The following is a 17,452-nucleotide window of genomic DNA, read 5'->3' on the forward strand; positions in this document are numbered from 1 at the left end:
ACCAAGACCAGGCCGTCCTGGTCCCACGGCTGCTGTCAGGTGTGCTGTGGCGTTGGGAGACCTGAAGGAGGACACTGCGGTGGCTTTCTGGGTTATTTTTTTTATAGGAGAAGTCATCCCACGAGGGGGGACTTGGTGTTGGAGCATGCACAAAAATACTTGGGGGGGCAAATCGCGCTGGTGGATGTTTGGCGGCCAGTCAACAAGGCAGCAGGAGCTCCCAGGCTGATCGCATAGGACAGCGGGCAGGGCACGCACGAGAAGCGATCCAGGCCATAAAGACAAAAAGCAGTATTCAAGCAAGTAAAACAGGTAGCCAATGGAGAGACCAAAAAGAGAGGGTCAGTAAAAATCACAGTAGTATGGCAGGAGATCCGCTAGGCACTACAGAGGTAGCATCTTTCTTTTCTAGAAAAAAAAAAACGAAAAACGGTATTATTTGGGAGATAGGTTAGGAACAGATTGGCAGAGTCCTCAAACCAGGACACTCTTCAATCCTTAAAAGTCCTGAGAAGTAAGGATAGGACAATCTATTAGCCGCTTACCAGATGCAATACTAAGTAATCATTTAGGAGCATAGCTGCTTCGGTCAGTCAAGCAAGAGCTTTACTTGACTCCTAAGAAGGAGTAAAACATCCTTTAAAAATCTGTCTGTATATGAAGGCTAGTCTGCAGCACAGAGCATTCTCTGGAAAGAATAACCAAGCTATTTATCAAAGTATTTACTAAACATTCATGATAATTTTATGCTTTATAGAATTTAATGTTTACATGGAATACTTATTTCTATCAAGTGCGGACTGAGGATTAGCATCTTCGCATTCCTTTGTTTAAGAGCTGATCTATCTCATGATTTCCTTTTAAAATTCCTAGTGCTGCCGGCAACGCAACCCTCGGCAGATGACTCGCTGCCGCTCACGTCGTGATTCTCATCTCCAGCAGCCTGGTGTCCACTGCCGGTGTCCACTGCCGGTGCGTCACAGAATCCCAGCCTGGCCGGGGCTGGAAGGGACCCCTGGAGATCACCCCCTCCAGCCCCCGGCCAGAGCAGGGTCACCCAGAGCAGGTGGCACAGGAACGCGGCCAGGCGGGGTTGGAAAGTCTCCAGAGACGGAGACTCCCCCACCTCTCTGGGCAGCCTGTGCCAGGGCTCTGCCACCCTCACAGCAAAGAAGTTCCTCCTCCTGTTGAGATGGAACTTCCCAGGGGCAAGTTTGTGCCCGTTACCCCTTGTCCTGTCGCCGGGCACCACTGAGAAGAGCCTGGCCCCATCCTCCTGACACCCCCCCTTGAAGTATTTATCAGCGTTGATAAGATCCCCCCTCCCCGGTGTCACGCCCCCATCATCCCTCCTCTCGCGGGGGGGAGTCTCTGAGCGCGGAACGACGCGCTGACTGCGAACAGCTTGCGGCAAAAACAGGCCGGTGACCAGCCCGGCCCCGCGGCGGCGGCCCCGCTCCGCCCCCCCGCGGGCTCCCCCGCCCGCCCCGGCTCCGCCCCCGCCCCGGTCCCCCGCCCGCTGCGCATCCCGGCGGCCGCTCCGCTCCGCTCGCTCGTCCCCCGCGCAGCCGGCGGCTGACTCCCGCTGACTCCCGTTCCGCGGCCGGCGCCGTGCTCGGCCGGTGCTGCGCGGAGGCAGCGAGGTGCCGCGGCCGCCCCCCCCTGCCCCGCCGCATCCCCAGCGCGCCCGCGGAGGCCCTGGGCGGCCGGCGGCATGTCTGCCCTGCGCAGGAAGTTTGGGGACGAGTACCAGGCGGTGGGCCTGGCCTGCAGCGGCGCCCGCAGGGAGCGGCAGCGCTTCGTGGACAAGAACGGGCGCTGCAACGTGCAACACGGCAACCTGGGTGGCGAGAGCAGCCGCTACCTCTCCGACCTCTTCACCACGCTGGTGGACCTCAAGTGGCGCTGGAACCTGCTCATCTTCCTGCTGACCTACACGGTTGCCTGGCTGGTCATGGCTTCGATGTGGTGGGGCATCGCCTACCTGCGAGGTGACCTGCACCGGGCACATGACGATGCCTACAGCCCGTGTGTGGCCAACGTGTACAACTTTCCCTCCGCCTTCCTCTTCTTCATAGAGACTGAGGCCACAATTGGCTACGGGCACCGCTACATTACCGAGCGCTGCCCTGAGGGCATCGTGCTCTTCCTCTTCCAGTCACTGCTTGGCTCCATTGTCGATGCGTTCCTCATCGGCTGCATGTTCATCAAGATGTCCCAGCCCAAAAAGCGAGCCGAGACCCTCATGTTCAGCCGTGCGGCAGTTGTCTCGCAGCGGGATGGCAAGCTCTGCCTCATGTTCCGTGTCGGCAACCTCCGCAACAGCCACATGGTGTCTGCCCAGATCCGCTGCAAGCTGATCAAGGTGAGGCCTGGCGCGACAGCGGGCAGGACAGGAGACGTGCGTTGCGGTGGGTGATGCAGGCAAGGCACAGGCCAAGTGCAGCCACGTGCCCATAGTGCAGGTGGCATGGGGCTTCCCCTGCGCGGTCCTTGCTGCTGCTTGCTGGTGGGCTCTGCCCTGCCCCAGGGTCAGCTTCCCTGTCCCTTGGCATGTGGGGGAGTGCATGTGGCTGGGGCGGTAAGAAGGGCTTCGGAACAATTTGCCGTGGCTGCTCATAGTGGGAGCCGTGAAAGAACCAAGCAGGCACAGGGGAAAGGGCAGTCTCATCAGAGAGCTCCCAGAGGCATCGCAGTGGATTGTGAGGCTGGCAGGAAGACGGTTTGGTCAGGAAGGATGGATGTGTCAGGATACAGGATAGCTGTGGGCAGGGACACTAAGGCATGCCCCTTAGCAGGTTATGGCTGGGAATAAGAAATTGGTTATACCCGTTTTGTGGTGACATTAAATGAGGACAAAGATTAACCTTGACCACCTCTTCCCCTTGGGGAAACGTGGGGAGATTTAGCTTGCAGTTCCTTCCCCTGTGGTTCCAGCCGGTAGCCTCCCAGTGTTTCAGAGGGATTGTGCAGGTTCTTCAGTGGAAATGCCCTTTGATTGTCACCGATATCTATTAATCACTGACAATGGTCCGCGTAATTCAGAATGCAAGAATACTGGAATTCGAAGGCGATCTTAAGAAAAAAAAAATCATCAGGAGGCGGTAGGGTTTGGGAGGAGGCACTGAAGTCTGAAGAGACGCTGGGCGGGAGAAGAATGGAGGGAAAACGCTGCGTGCGGCATGCCGAGATGAAGCAACATAGCAGCTCATAGCAGCTACGTCTTGTCGCAGCAGCAAGCCTGATGGGGAGCATCAGAAGCTGGATCCCAGTGATGATGTTAATTGCAGAATATCATATTTGAATGTCGTAAATGTTCTGTATTCTCTGTGGTAATTCTCTCTTTGGAGCAGTTGTTTGGCCATTTTAATAACCTGCAGAAACAAGCGTGATAGAGTAGGTGATGAGACAATGGTAAATGCGAAAGGCTGTTTTCCTGCTGTGCAGAAAGCTTGACTGAACTGTTAATTTTTCTTGCTGCAGAATACCATTTAAAATGTAGAATCTGCTAAGATTCAAAAAGAGGTCGTGTGTATATATATATGGGAACAAGCTGTCAGGCATTACAATGGAGCAATTTTTGTAGGAATCAGAAAGCCAGCTAAACCATTTTTTTGTTGAGGTCTAACTATTACAAATTAGCAGAAAGCCTCCTCTGAAGTGTTAAATCCTGTCCATCGTCCAAGACAGAATGCAAGTCAAAGTGGAATAAAAGCAGTGTCACAGTTGTGGTTTTGCAGTGCTAGTAGTTTGCTGTAAACTTCTTTTGAAATAAGACGCTGAGCCCACAAGGTAGCACGCTTTCTGATGGTAATTCTATTGCTACGCAATGCTGGTATGCAGGTGATTGGGACAGAAGACACAAGGACATTTGATGGACCTGCTTGACCGATTCGTCTTATGATAGCTGTTTCATAGACTAGACAATGATTCAGTGAGTAATACTTGATTTCTTTCGAATGTTCATCATGCCCATGACTTGTCTTCAAGCTACTTTGCAAGCTTTGGTAAATATAAGCTATGGACACAGGAGAGTTTAAAAGTGAGTGTCTGTGTACGAGCTGCCCCTTCGGTCCTCATTAAAAGGCGTGATATTAGTTCCTCTGTCTTTCTGTAAATCCCCCTCAGTTCACTGAGGTGCCCCTTGAACTGGACGCATCATTCCAGCAGCCATAGCAGCCGTTACGGCAGCGTGTGAATTTACATCAGCTGCTTTGAAGTAGCTTTGTGTGTCCCCTAAACCTCTGGTGAGTGTGCTGGAACTCGCTTACCATTTATCTTTAGCCAGTTCTGCCTTTTTGTGATTTGTGCTCTCTCCACTGTGCTTCGCACAGTGCTGTTGACAGCTGATCTTGCTACGCTTCTCCTGCACCCGATTAGATAGCTAGAATTTTTTTAAAACTGGTGTCACAGTGAAAGAATGTGAAGAAACACGTCTTATCACACTTTTGTACTCGAGATAGGAGCCATATTTAGTCGTGAACATAGTGTGTCGGTGGGACCAATGGAGCCCTGAGGATTTACACTTGTAAAGAAAGTACACCAACCTAAGTCTGTCTGAATGGCATTTGCTGGAAGTGTGATGTACTCCCAGGATATTGGGTAGATTATAGTGGTGCCACCGTGCTGCGATGGCTGTTTTTGTGGTCCCGGGGACTGCGCAGCAGCATGGTGTAGTGATGTCACGGAAAAGTCTGAGTCCCTTTATAGACTGAGTTGTGGAGAGTTTGGAAAACAGAGTTACAAGACTAAGCATGTGTGCTTCAGCAAAAACTTTTCCAAAAACCCGAGTCTTTCCAATTTACATTGAGTGCTCTAGAAGCAGGAAAAAGCAAACTCTTGGGGCCAGAAATAGCAAGAAGCTGGTTGGAACTGGCTGCTGAAAATGTGCCATTCCAGGTCCTGGCCTGTTCAGTGGCACAGTGAACTGAATTTTTCTGCCTGTTAATTCCTGGAGCTCACTAGCGTGCCTGAGTGATCTGGTGACAGTGGCAGCAACCAGCATCCATCGTATGGCAATCAGTATCGATTTTTTTAAAAAATTAGTTATGGTACCTATTTCTGTCCTCTCTTGATGGGGCTACATACGTCACTGATAAGCATGATGGTGTGTAAAGTGGTCTGTAAAGTGTTTCATCTAGTAGTGTAGGGCATTTTGATTCAGGAAGCCGAGGAATGTAAAATCATTGTAGCCTGTTTTCAACACGTGCTGAGCAATAGTTCTAAAAGTAGAATCGTGAGGCATAGTAGCCATAGAGCCAGTACGCTTTGGGTTATGACCAGCAGGCACCTATTCTTTGAGCTGTACTAATTAACAGCTTTGAAAAAGCTGAAAGCAAACAAAACTGTAACAAAGTTCGCAGACGGCAGTCATGGCAAATAAGTAAGAAGAGCCGTGATGTTGGCTCTTTGAGGACGATATTGGTGTTTGAGGAAGAGGAGGCTGAGAGGAGACCTCACCACTCTCTACAACTACTTGAAAGGCCATTGTAGAGAGGTTGGCGCTGGTCTCTTCTCACGGGTAATTAGCAATAGAACAAGAGGGAATGGCTTCAAGCTGCAACAGACTGGACATTAGGAAAAAATTCTTCCCAGAAAGAGTGGTCAGACACTGGAATAGGCTGCCCAGGGGGGTGGTGGAGTCACCATCCCTGGATGTGTTTAAGACTCGTTTAGATGTGGGGTTGGGGGATATGGTGTAGGGGAAAACTTTGTAGAGTGGGGTTGATGGTTGGACTCGATGATCCCAAGGGTCTTTTCCAGCCTGAATGATTCTGTGATTCTGATTCTGATATTGTGGTCGCAATAACTCGATAAGCGGGGCACGTGCGGAAAGTGCAAATGATATGTTTTTTAATATCGCAGAATCATTCACATTATAAGGGACCTTGGGAGGTCTCCAGTCCAACCTGTTGCGTGGTGAGCTAGGAGGTCAGACCAGTTTGCTCTGGGCGTTTTCCGGTCCGGTTTTGGAAACCTCTAAGAACAACGTCTGCGCAGCCTTGCTGGGCAAGCGCTTCCACTGCTTAACTGTCCTTATGATGGAAAAGTTTTTCTTCAATCCAGTCAGAACTTCGCTTGTTTCAGCTTAGGCCTGTTGTCTGTCAGGCTCCTGCAGTGCGCTGCTGTGAAGAGCCTGGCGCCATCTTCTCGTTACCCTCCTCTTACACGGTTTTGGAAGGCTGCTATTAGATTGCCTCTGTGCCTTCTCTTCCCCGCTCTGAACAAGCTCACCCCAATTCGGTTGTGTGCGCAGCTTGGGGCCCCTATACTCTATTAAAAATAAAGTAGCAATCATCCTGGCAATTACTTAAGCTAGAGCTCTAGGTGTAATTTATTATCAAAGTAACAAGTTCGTATTATTTCTATAATGTAATACATAATAAAGGTTCTCACAAGTTGCTAGTCTGAGGGTAGGGCAGAAGTGCAAATAGCTGAGACAAAGATTTTTCCTCTCAACTAGAAGTGAAAATACTGTAGGACCGTGTGGTAAAGTAGCATGTACCAGTTCAGCGTTCTCTAGATTCCCGAGTTTCTCCACAACATACTGTGATACGAAGCTTAAGGATTATCTGCCTTTTGCATCCCGCGTTTTCTACTCCGATGCTTAATTAGTCTACCTCGGTATCAAAACACAATTATGAGAATTCTCTAACCGAGTGAACTGAAAACAGATTAATAATAATAAAACCGTGTTGTGTCCGGTTAAAGAAGGATGTGCATAAACAACAGGGTTTAGAAAACCGCCGAGAATGAATGAAGGATAGGAGCAAAGACTCAAAGGGCATAAAATATTGGGTCAGCCACAAAAACAGATCAAGTGATTAAGCAATGGAAGTCTGCCAAGCAGTAAGAAACAGCACAAAGATCCGGTGGCAGAAAGTTAAAGGTGGAAAAATCCGGACACAGAAGGAGTCTTTTTTTCTTAGGTGCGAGGCAACTAACCTTCGGAGCAACTCATCTAGACCTTTGGATTCTCCATCTCTGGCCGCATTTAAAATGAAAGCTGGGGCATTTCTAAGTAATTGTGCCCTTGTTCGAGCATGTGTTCATCTGCGGACTTTATTTGGCTTTGTGTTATGCAGGTGATCAAAATAAAGTATCAGGAGTGTTCCTTCCAAACTTACTGCTGACAGTTTATAGTCCTCCGCCCTGTTTCCTGATCCTTTGAGTAAATATATATATATATATATATATATACACACACATCAGAGGTCACTGGCTAGGAGTCTTAATGTATTAGGGCTTAATTCAGGTTAATTTCTTTTTGTTTAACAAATAAGTTTAAAAATTCTCCATGCCCTGCATAAATCCGTCCTGTCTGTAAGATACTGAATACCTCAAACACAACCTTTTCTTTCTCCCAGATGTGTTACCTCTAATCATCCTCGCTGGATTTGTTTACTATTGAGTGGATTTGATCGAAGACTCTTCCACAGAGAAAAATGGTTTGTAGATGAAACAGTTCTTAAGTCGTTCAGGCAGCAACTTGTGCAAATACGCACATCTTTGTCTAGGCAATTGTCTTTGATTGAACTTTGGGAAAATTTCGGGTTTAGCTGTTCGTTTGTACAGCTCACGTGGAGCCTTGTTGCCTTGGAGCAAAGATCATACATTGCCAACCAATTTGTGCGCCCGCTGAAAGAACAGTAGCCAGGCAACAAAAGCAGTGGCGTAGTCTGCAGCTCGGTTCTGCAGGGCCCCTCGGGAAAAGAGAAAGGATGTTTTTGCAGTAGTTTGATTCCACCTGGGCATATAACAGAGACCGTCACGATTGCTACGCGGTAGTGGTTTCGATGGCTTTTATTTTATAGCACCGTCTTTTACCTTTCAAAGCACAAATAATCCATGAGAATGCTTTTACAAGCAAGCAGCTCGTATTTTCCTTTCCCTGTCCTCATCAGTAGTGGAGAAACTGACTCTGGTGAGAGGGAGAACTTGGTTATTTAGATAGGAAGAATTTTTATTTTTCCTCAGCAGAAAAAGAGACACGTAGCACATAAATGAAATCATGTATTGTGTTTCATACGGAGCTGTACTCTACCAGCTACCTAACTGGTTGTGTAATCACCAGTAGATACCAAGCAGTTAAAATTCAGCGTTTTTAACATACAGGTGAAGCAGAGAGACAATCTGAAGGGTACACTGGTTGCTTAGGGATTTTTTTTAAAGATAGAAACTTTCTTAAAAGTCTACCAATCAGATCTAAGTCAACGGGAAAACTGCGAGCTTCGGCTTGCTCTCGGGACTGATGGATGTGGTTTCCAAGCAATGGAAGCAATACGTTTGGCAATACCAGTGCAACACAGTTAATTAATTAGTATCTACGGAATAATCTATCATTTATAATCAATAGCTGGCTTCTGAAAGAGTTAAGGGCTTTCTAATAACCAGTAAGCAGAAAGGATTTTAGATAGGCTTTGCAAAGCTTTTCATTTTAACGGGCAATTTCCACCAAAGACGTTTAAAGCAATCAGCTGAGGAGCTGCCTGGCCAACTGATGTAATTTTTAGTTATACCTTGAATACCAGGAAGATTTTGGGATAACGCTATGGGGCGGGGGGGAAGGTATCATAGCAGTATTTTTATTGGACCTGTGAAATGATGGGAATAAAAATGGGCCACTTAGCTTAATAATGATCGTAAGTTCATTATCAAAATCAACATGCAGTAGGTGGTACGCGCAAATTGGCAAGGGACAATAGCATTGTTAATGTCGATTCAGATAGTGGAAGTGTCAGTTACCGGACTCACTGTATGATTACTATGGTGCTTACCTTTGAGTTAGTGTCTGACAAACAAAAATTAGTAAAGTATAAAAATAACAAAACATGAATTCAGGCAATGGATTCAAATGTGTCTGGCTTGTAGACTTTGTTCTCATTAATGGGAACTTTTTGCTGCAGGATGTTCATGGTGAACATCCGTTCTGAGGCGTGTAGTGTGGTACCTGACGTTTTTGTCAAAAAAAAATTATATATCTCATAGTAAAGTTTGTAGATGATGATGAGATCTAGTGGCATAATAAGAAAAGTCAAAATTGGTCATGTATAGTATCCTTATAGTATTTAGCATTACTCATATCTCCATTATGAAGACCGCGGACCTAATATGTAGATGATAATGTTCTGAAAGAGGCAGGTTTAAACTTCGTTGCATTGCTTTTCGTGTTTTGCCTCATATGGTGATTACTAAATCATCTTTTCATCTTTAGTCCCGACAGACACCGGAGGGAGAATTTCTGCCACTAGACCAGTGTGAACTGGATGTTGGATTTGGAACTGGAGCTGACCAGCTGTTTTTAGTTTCCCCATTAACCATCTGTCATGAAATTAACTCAAAGAGCCCCTTTTTTTGTCTCTCGCAAAGATCACTAAGAAGCGAGCAATTTGAAATAGTTGTCATCCTTGAAGGAATCGTTGAGACTACCGGTAAGATTTAGAATAATATGCATGCTCTAATTTTTCGTCTTTGTTTTCAGTCATGATATTTTTAGCGAGGCAGCTGTTAATCCTTTCAGGATGCTGATCCTGGATGCTCCAGAGTATCCTGCCATATGCTACAGGGCTTCAGCGGCCTTTACCAGCCCCACAGGGCCCCGCATTACAGATGCCCCAAGTGGCCAGTACATCCAGGAAGAGATGCCCCTGCCACTCTTTGAGTGTGGCATGTAGAGAAGTACAACACCCATACGAGGCTTCTGTTTGAAGGACCACCACGCCGAAGGAACGCTGAGCTTTAAAAGTTGCCAGTGCTGTAAAATCACTTTCAGCCTAGCTTGCATTAAACTGAATGCAAAATAACAGATCCAGTTTTACAGTAGAAATACAGACCACATAGTTGTAAAGACTGTAGGAACATGTGGTTATCAGCATATATGAGCAGGGCATTTATTTTTTTTTTAAATTCTGATACGGTGTTGTCCAGATGACAGCTGACTTTGTGACCTTGTCTTTTGAGGACTTAATTCCTTTATGAATCCTGTGACAACGCGCTGCAGTCATGTAAGAAGCTTCGCGTTGAGGATCCATGCGTGCTGGTAAAGTCCAAATTGTTCAGTAGGTTCATCAATATTCTGATCTTCCCCTCCCTTCTTTTGAGGATTTTTTTTAAACTTTGATTAATCAAGGAGAATTTTCATCCTTCTTTCAACAAGATTACCGGGTGCCCAGTTCCTGCCTTGGAAACAGTAATGTCCTTCTGGCACAGCCAAGTGCAGTCATCTCACGCTGGATGGGAAGCAGAACTGACGGATTGCTATCCACGTGCTCTAAATAAATACACAGTCCACCGGGGCAGAACACTGTTTCACATCGAGCGCAGCAGTCTTTAGATCCTCACAGAAGCCTCTTGTCATCCCGCAACTGAACCGTGTATCGTAGATAAGCATGCATTCACAACCACGCTTAATGCAATTACCTAACCGGGTATCGCAAGGGAAACTTTTTGCGCTTGTTTGAGAATTAACGTAGCAGTAATGGGAGAGCAAATCAGGGTTTGGGCTTACTGACTGCAAATCCTGCCTCTGAAGGGTGCCATGACGGAAGTCTTAAAGGTCTGCTCATCTGGGGTATTTGTATCACCAGCACGGTTGTGCTGAGATTGTAACAGATTTGTTGGGTTTTAGGTGACTGACACGTTTTAGGTGTCAGTTCACACATGTAAGTACTTGCCAATGATGTTTGTATTAAGTGGAACAAATTCTTCTACAAGCTTTACAGCGGTACCTGTGTCTTAGCATGGAAGACAGCTGCAGCATCTCTGCGCCGCTTTCGTCTTGACGTACTATTTGGAGAAAAAGTAGCCTAGCCTGTATAAGGAATGGAATATTACATTTTTCATTTAGCTTTGGCTCCCCCCACACCCGATCTTTGCCAGAGAATGCTCTAAGTCTCTGCCAAGCAATGGTTCTTTCTCCCAAGGTGTCGTGTTTAGGCTGGGCTAGCCACTAAATGAATGGCAGATGCTCTCTTTTAACCTCTTTCCCTTCCCAGAAGAGAAGGGAGAGAGACTTATGGGTTGAAAAGAAACTAAACTACTTTAATGAAATATGAAACTAAAATATTAACAAAGAAAAGACAAGACAATAATGTTAATAAGAAAATAATGACATATATACAACCCCCCTATCGAGCTCCCAGGATGAGGATCACGTCGCTGGCACGCGCTGGGGAAGTCCCAGACTGGACTCCGGGATGGACAGGAATTGGATTCCAGATCTGGAGTCAGGAGCGCACGGGTCAGGATCAGGGGCAGACAAACAGATAGAGTCCTCCTTCGACGCCGGCCATTGAAGAGAGAGGCTGACCCTTTGATCCCTCAGCTTTTATACTGAGCATGGGGCAGATGGGCTGGAATACCCCGTTGGCCAGTTTTGGGTCGCCTCTCCTGTCCGCTTCTCCCCGCAGGTGCGACCTCTCTATGCTCTTCCGACCCTCCAACGGGGCATATAAGAAAGTGAGGTGACCTTGGCTGGTACAGCAATAAGTATAAGCAAGAGCCTCTCTGCACACCATTCCTTAGTGTTAAGTATAAGCATCAGACATGATCCCTCTGGAAGCAGACACCACCTGAAAAACACACTGTTACTTTCAGAGAGTGCAGTCAGTTAGAAGAGACTTCAAAGTAAAATCAGCAAAAAGAAAATTGGTTTTGTTCTACCTCAAATCAGGACACAAGGTGACTTCCAGGAAACATTGTTTACATACAAACTGTAAGATGGTTGTTGCTAGTGAGCTAACACTGCCTTAATTTTATGTTTTGCTTTTATCAAAAGCTGTTTGCTTGGTGTGAGTCTGCAATATTTCCTCCAATATTAGCATAAAAATCAATTAGGCACACTCCATTGAGTGTCGAGAGATTGACTAGGAGCAATCACTCCGTTTTATAATCTATAAATTTGTTAGCTTACATGCTACAATTGAATTTTATCCATCAGCCTTACCTTGTATTTTTTGTTTGGTATGCCAGTCTGCTTGCCTATGCTAGAACGTCATGCTCTTGTCTCTGTTTCCGTAGGAATGACGTGTCAAGCTAGGACCTCATATACAGAAGATGAAGTTCTTTGGGGTCACAGATTCCTCCCGGTAATGTCCCTTGAAGATGGCTTTTTCCGTGTCGATTATTCTCAGTTTCATGCTACGTTTGAAGTCCCCACTCCTCCTTACAGTGTTAAAGAGCAAGAAGAAAACCTGTCCCTGTCATCTCCTTTGAATAGTCCTGCCGATAATAACAAAACCAGAAGAGAACAGGTTTGTTCACTTGACTGTATTGATATTGCAGGAGAGAAAAACAAGCTCCCTTTTAAACTTCAGAAGATTAGCTCGAGAAAGGAAGACTTTCCAAGAAGAGCCCTGAGAATGAGTTCCAGTAACACTGAGAAGACTTGCAGTACTGGAGATCTCTTGAAAATTCAAGAAATAAGTCCCATCCCTGACGGTGAAGACAGTGATGACAGGATACAGCTGAAAGCTTTAAAAATAAATGCCGGGGCTTTGACTCAGTCTACTGGCGATCTCAAGTTACAGAAGAACCCTCCAAGTATGTGCGCTCTAGAGAAATTGGAGTTTTCCTGCCAAACTTCGAAAAATGAACTCTGACCGCTTCTCTTAAGAGCAGAAGCAACAGGAGTTGTTGCTGATAAACTGCATTCGAGACTGCTGACCTGAAAGAGTTGTCTTACAGTAAAGTCATAATTTGGTTTTGCCACTTTCAGGAAGAATGATCCTTTTTGTATAATTGCTCTGTACAGATACAACTTCAGTAGCATAATAGGACTTTGAGGGGCAGTCGTGCCAAAGAGATCGCTGCCCCAATGATGTGTATTGGCATGCTCGTTGCAAATCTACATTGTCTTCCATATACGCAGATGCTTTTTCATAAAGCGAGGACTAGATCCTTAGCTGCAGAGTGAAACGTTCAGACATCGAGCCAAAAAGGGTGTAAAACCAGCTGAAACGCAGTTTTGTGTAGCTCAGGTCTCGGACTGTTCCTAATGTACAGAAGAGCAGGACACAGGAAGAATCTGTGATGCTGCTTGGTCATAGTCCAGTTCTCCCAGTGACCTCACTGGAAGGTGACCTTCCTGTGCAGCCTGGTGGCACGCATCCTTCTCTCTCAATGATTGTGGCATGCCAGCTCTGTGCCCCCAGAGTCTCGTTCATTGTCATTCAGGTAAAGGAGGTGGTTTGCCGTAGCCGTTTGTGTCATTTGACTCACACAAGCTCTCAGAAACACAAAGATCGTTTACCCTGTCCAAAATTAGACCCCAGCATTCAATCAGGTGGATCACATATTGAATTTTAACAACCGTTATCCCGACTCACTGTGAAGGGACCTTGAGGTCGGTAGCGCAACTTCATGGTATGTCTCCTTCCTCAACTTCATGAAATTTTAGTTTGGAGACTCCTTGTAAGTAAATCAAAGCAAAGTGCTAGATAACCTTCAGTCATTACAGGAACGGACAATAGCGTGTGCACATCTCAGAGTTTTACTAATGAATGGTGAGGGTCTTTGATGTTGCTCCTTTTTTTTTTTGTTGTTACATTTGTCTTTGCCATATCTCCTTATGTGTGATTCTCAATAATTTTGTAGATTTGACATTTACAATACTACACAATTTATTGCATGGTAGAACACTGTTTTAATATAAATGTATTAAAGTACGGGAAGAAAAGGCAGCACAGATCCGTAACATGTTAAGTGTGCAGCTGAGAGAGGGTTTTCACGTTTTTGAGTGTAATGGAGTATTCTCTCAAAGTGCTGCTGCTAATAATGGTGATTTGCTTTCAATTGTTGAATGAGTATTTTAGATGATCATCCTTGGAATGTGGCAAGCTTACCTGTAGAAATGACCAAAAAGATGCCAGTGAAGATTTACACAGAGGCGTTGGTATTTTGGTATTTGGTATCTCTTTAAAGTGTCATACAGCTTTTCTAAGTGACTGGCCTTGAGCGAGAGGGGAAAATCCTCTTCTGGTTTTAAAACAAACCTTGCATAACTGAAACAACTGTTTGCCTTACTGATCATCAGGGAACGGTGAAAACTAGACTTTGACTTTCTTAGATTGCCTGGGGTTCTACGCTTGAGAATAATTGCATTCCTATTCAGCTATTCTGCTGCCCATCTCACTCTGTGAAAGAGGGGTCTTTTTTTCCCAGTCGTTCGTGAGCAAGCCTAAAAACTTGAAAAAGAACCTATTTTGTAAAATGCGGTGTTTGGTAGATCAGCGTATAGGGTGCTTCTCACTAGCAGAGCGCTCCCCAACAGAAGGATCAAATTCTGCTCTTGTTACGTGGACAGAGTTCAGTCAACTTTAAAAAGGGTTGCTGTGGCCATATCAATTGGCAATGCGTGGAACGGAGAAGGAAAGTGATACGTCCAAGCCAGGGATGGATTGGCTTGCATAAATCACTGTTTCTTGCTTTTGGTTTGCTGCCTATGGTGTGAAACTGGAAAATGGTTATTTTGCACAGGGGTAGGATTTGCTTGTTGTCGTTCTTGTTTGTTTTCAACACGAATTTCAACGTTATATATGTGCTGAAATCTGTATTTTCATTTATTAAATGTATTAGTATGGGATATCTAGGTGACAGCATGAGGGCTTGGTTGGACGATGACTCTCCCCATTCTTCAGAACAACCAGTATTAGTATAAAATAAAATTAGATCGACCTTGGGTCTCAAGCATTCTTGAGAGTCAGTCAGCTCAGCGTGCAGTTCCACCACAGAAACAATGAGCGAAAGTACCCTGTATCTGCTTTTCCAAATAGTTACGTGAAGGGCTGTTCCACACGTGTTATGCAGCTGTCAGACACGTAAGGCAGTAGTATTCTGTGCCGTGCGTTCTGGAGGATGGTCATAAGCTATTTTCGGTTTTCCCAGTTCTGGGCTGCTCCTATAGCTGCAGAGTAGGTTTAGTCGTGGCCTCCTGAGACTTTCCTGCAGACCAGTCTCAGCGCGACACAGAATCTTAATGCTCTGAATGTATTATACGAGAGCTTGCAAGCCTATGGTGGTTTTCTGCGATGCCCACTGTGACAAAAATAATTGTCGAAATACTTCTGGGAACCCTGTGGCGACTCTGTTCCTATTGCGTGAAGCAGAACGATGTCTTCCTGAGACTGAGGGCTCCAGCGCACTATCACTCTTACTCCTCGAGATGTGTATTTGCTCTGGAAGAGAGTAAGGATGATGGAGTCGAAAAGCAAACTCTTACAAGCAAAATGACACCACGGGGTGCCCAGAGATACAGGAGGGCAAGGAGGAAGAAAGTAGCCAGCTTTGCGTGGCCCCAGGAGGACACCAAGGGCCCACAGCGACTGCAGAGCCGCATGTGGCATACGGGTCACCGGTACCACCACCAGGAGCTCGGGCCAGGGGGCAGATCAGGCCCCAAACTGGAAACCAGGTGGGAGCGAACTGTCCCCCAGCTCCGGGATCGTGCAGAATGATGTGAGCAGGAGCAGGGAGCGGTACGTGCCCCGGCTTCTTTGGCAGGTGGCCCAGCTCTGAGCCCGCTCTGCAGCTACAAAGGCAACCCCACAAGCCGGGGGCTCCGGCGGAACGTGTGGTGCCAGCACAGCAAGCATCAATGGATGCTTACCAGCGGGAATGGCTGGCTGAGACACACACCTGCATTTTGGCCACCCGCCAGCTGCCACCTGATGTTTGCTGCTGGGCGATGCAGGTGATCAAGATAGCGACAAAAACTCCCCCTGTGCCACCCAGCGTTCGGTTCTGTGCTCTGATCGGAGGTCTCGGCGTGACACTGCACACATGACGCCCCGTGCCAGGCTGGTGAGGTGGCGGGGAGCTGAGGGGTGTGAAATGTGCTTTTTCTGAGGGTGAGGCGGAAGCACAGGCAGGTGCAATCAGGATTTTGACTCTCAAATACCAGAAATGAATTCTGTCCCCGAAGGAAAAAGCTCGAGGGAGGCTGACAGCCACGTGGTGACTTGCAACATCAAGGGCAAAGGAGGAGCTGCTCCTTCCCCTCCAGACTGATGAACACTGGTCCAGTAGCAACTGTTCAGGTTTCACAGAAGGGGAAGGCATAATGGCACCGAGCCCTGTGGAAGTGTCAGTCCCAAGAGTTATGTGTAATGAACGATTGGTTTACTCTTCGTACTCATGGCTGTGGCTCCTGCAGTCCCTTTGACTCGGTAAGCACCTGTGACGGTGCCCAGGGGAACGAGGTCACCTGTTGTGTCTGAGGGGTGGGAGCTGGTCCCAAGATTTCTTGGACCCCTTTGGGATCGCTGCGGGTTCCCAGGCAGCCCTTGCCTGCAGTGCCAGGGACGCTTTCGGCTGTTGGTAGCATTTGCCATCCAGGGGCCATCCAAGGCTGCATGAGGTCCTCAAGCTGTTTCTGGTTGCTTTTGGCACCCTGAGGTGCCCTGGATACGTCTGGAGTCAAGAGCAGGGGTCAGTGCGAGTGGTGCTGGGAGATGGATTTTTCCACAGGGTCTGGTGGTGGCTGCCGGCCACTTCCCATCGAGCGCGCTGAGCCCCACAGCATGTCATATGGCCCTACTGGTGTGCGCCAAAGCCCTTCATTTGCATTTGGGTATTCCCCGGAGCCCTCTGAACTGAATTTATATTTTAGTTTGCCCCCACGTCCTTCTGCGTGCTCCAGCTTGGGGCTCCTGAGAAAGCCAAATCCGTCTGGATTTGTGCAGACAGAAAGCTGGGCAGGGGGCAGAAGGCAGACACCTGCCCGGGCGCAGATGCTGGGTGCCTCCACGACTCACCAGAGCTCCCCGGAGTCTCTCCCGTCACCCCCACGGCCGTGCTCCCCGCACCGCCACGTCTGCCCCCGCGGGCACTGGCCCACACGAAGCCGCAGCAGCCGGTGCTACCCCCGAGCTGCGGGAGCCCCCTCCGTCCTCGACGTGCCTGACCCCAGGAAGCGCTGCGGGGGCGGGGCTGGCTGCGCAACGGGTTTATTTTGTGCCGTCGCACACGAATCCATAAAGTTTTTAAGGAGAAAAAGCCGGGTTTGGGCGAGCTCCCCGCCGGCAGGCCGGGCCGCACCGCCCCGTTGCCACGGTGACGGGCTCGCGCTCCCGCCGGGGCGTCTTCACCATGGCAACCGCTCCCGGGCGGATAGGCGGGAAGGTGGGCCAATCACAGCGCGGGCGCCGCGCTCCGATTGGTCAGCTCGCCTCCCTTGGGTGGGGCGTGATGGGGATTGATGGCGGCGATGGACCAATGGAGCGGGGATTCTCCAGGAGGGAAGTGGGCGCGGCCGGGGCGCTCCGGAAGCGGAGGGGGCCGGGAGAAAATGGCGCCCAGCTCGAAAGCGGAGCGGCAGGGCTCTGGCGGAAGGTGGCGGTCCGTGGGCGGGTGTTCGGTCGGCCCGGGCCCGCGGGGCCGCGGCGAGCACGTCGTGAGGCAGCTGGACCGCGTCAAGGTGAGCGGGTGGGTGGCGGGGAACATGAGGGGTCTCCGC

At 48.0% G+C, this 17,452-nt stretch overlaps 1 protein-coding gene across 5 annotated transcripts; it reads left to right on the forward strand.

Annotated features, from left to right (window-relative positions):
• The first annotated feature begins 1,506 nt into the window (after window positions 1-1,506).
• Window positions 1,507-14,531, forward strand: LOC141732895 (G protein-activated inward rectifier potassium channel 1-like). 5 transcript variants are annotated; one of them, XM_074562398.1, is made up of 4 exons: window positions 1,507-2,365; window positions 9,215-9,431; window positions 9,961-10,058; window positions 12,019-14,531. In XM_074562398.1, the coding sequence occupies exons 1-3, from the start codon at window positions 1,715-1,717 to the stop codon at window positions 10,041-10,043; spliced, it is 951 nt and encodes a 316-aa protein (XP_074418499.1). In that variant the 5' UTR covers window positions 1,507-1,714; the 3' UTR covers window positions 10,044-10,058; window positions 12,019-14,531. The 5 variants fall into 5 exon arrangements, with proteins under 5 accessions (XP_074418499.1, XP_074418498.1, XP_074418497.1 ...); XM_074562397.1 differs by having other exon boundaries at window positions 1,522-2,365; window positions 9,961-10,039; XM_074562400.1 differs by lacking the exon at window positions 12,019-14,531 and adding an exon at window positions 10,157-11,046 and having other exon boundaries at window positions 1,543-2,365; window positions 9,961-10,039.
• The last annotated feature ends 2,921 nt before the right edge of the window (window positions 14,532-17,452 follow it).

Source organism: Larus michahellis, chromosome 18 (assembly GCF_964199755.1).
Source record: "Larus michahellis chromosome 18, bLarMic1.1, whole genome shotgun sequence".
Lineage (NCBI taxonomy): Eukaryota > Metazoa > Chordata > Aves > Charadriiformes > Laridae > Larus > Larus michahellis.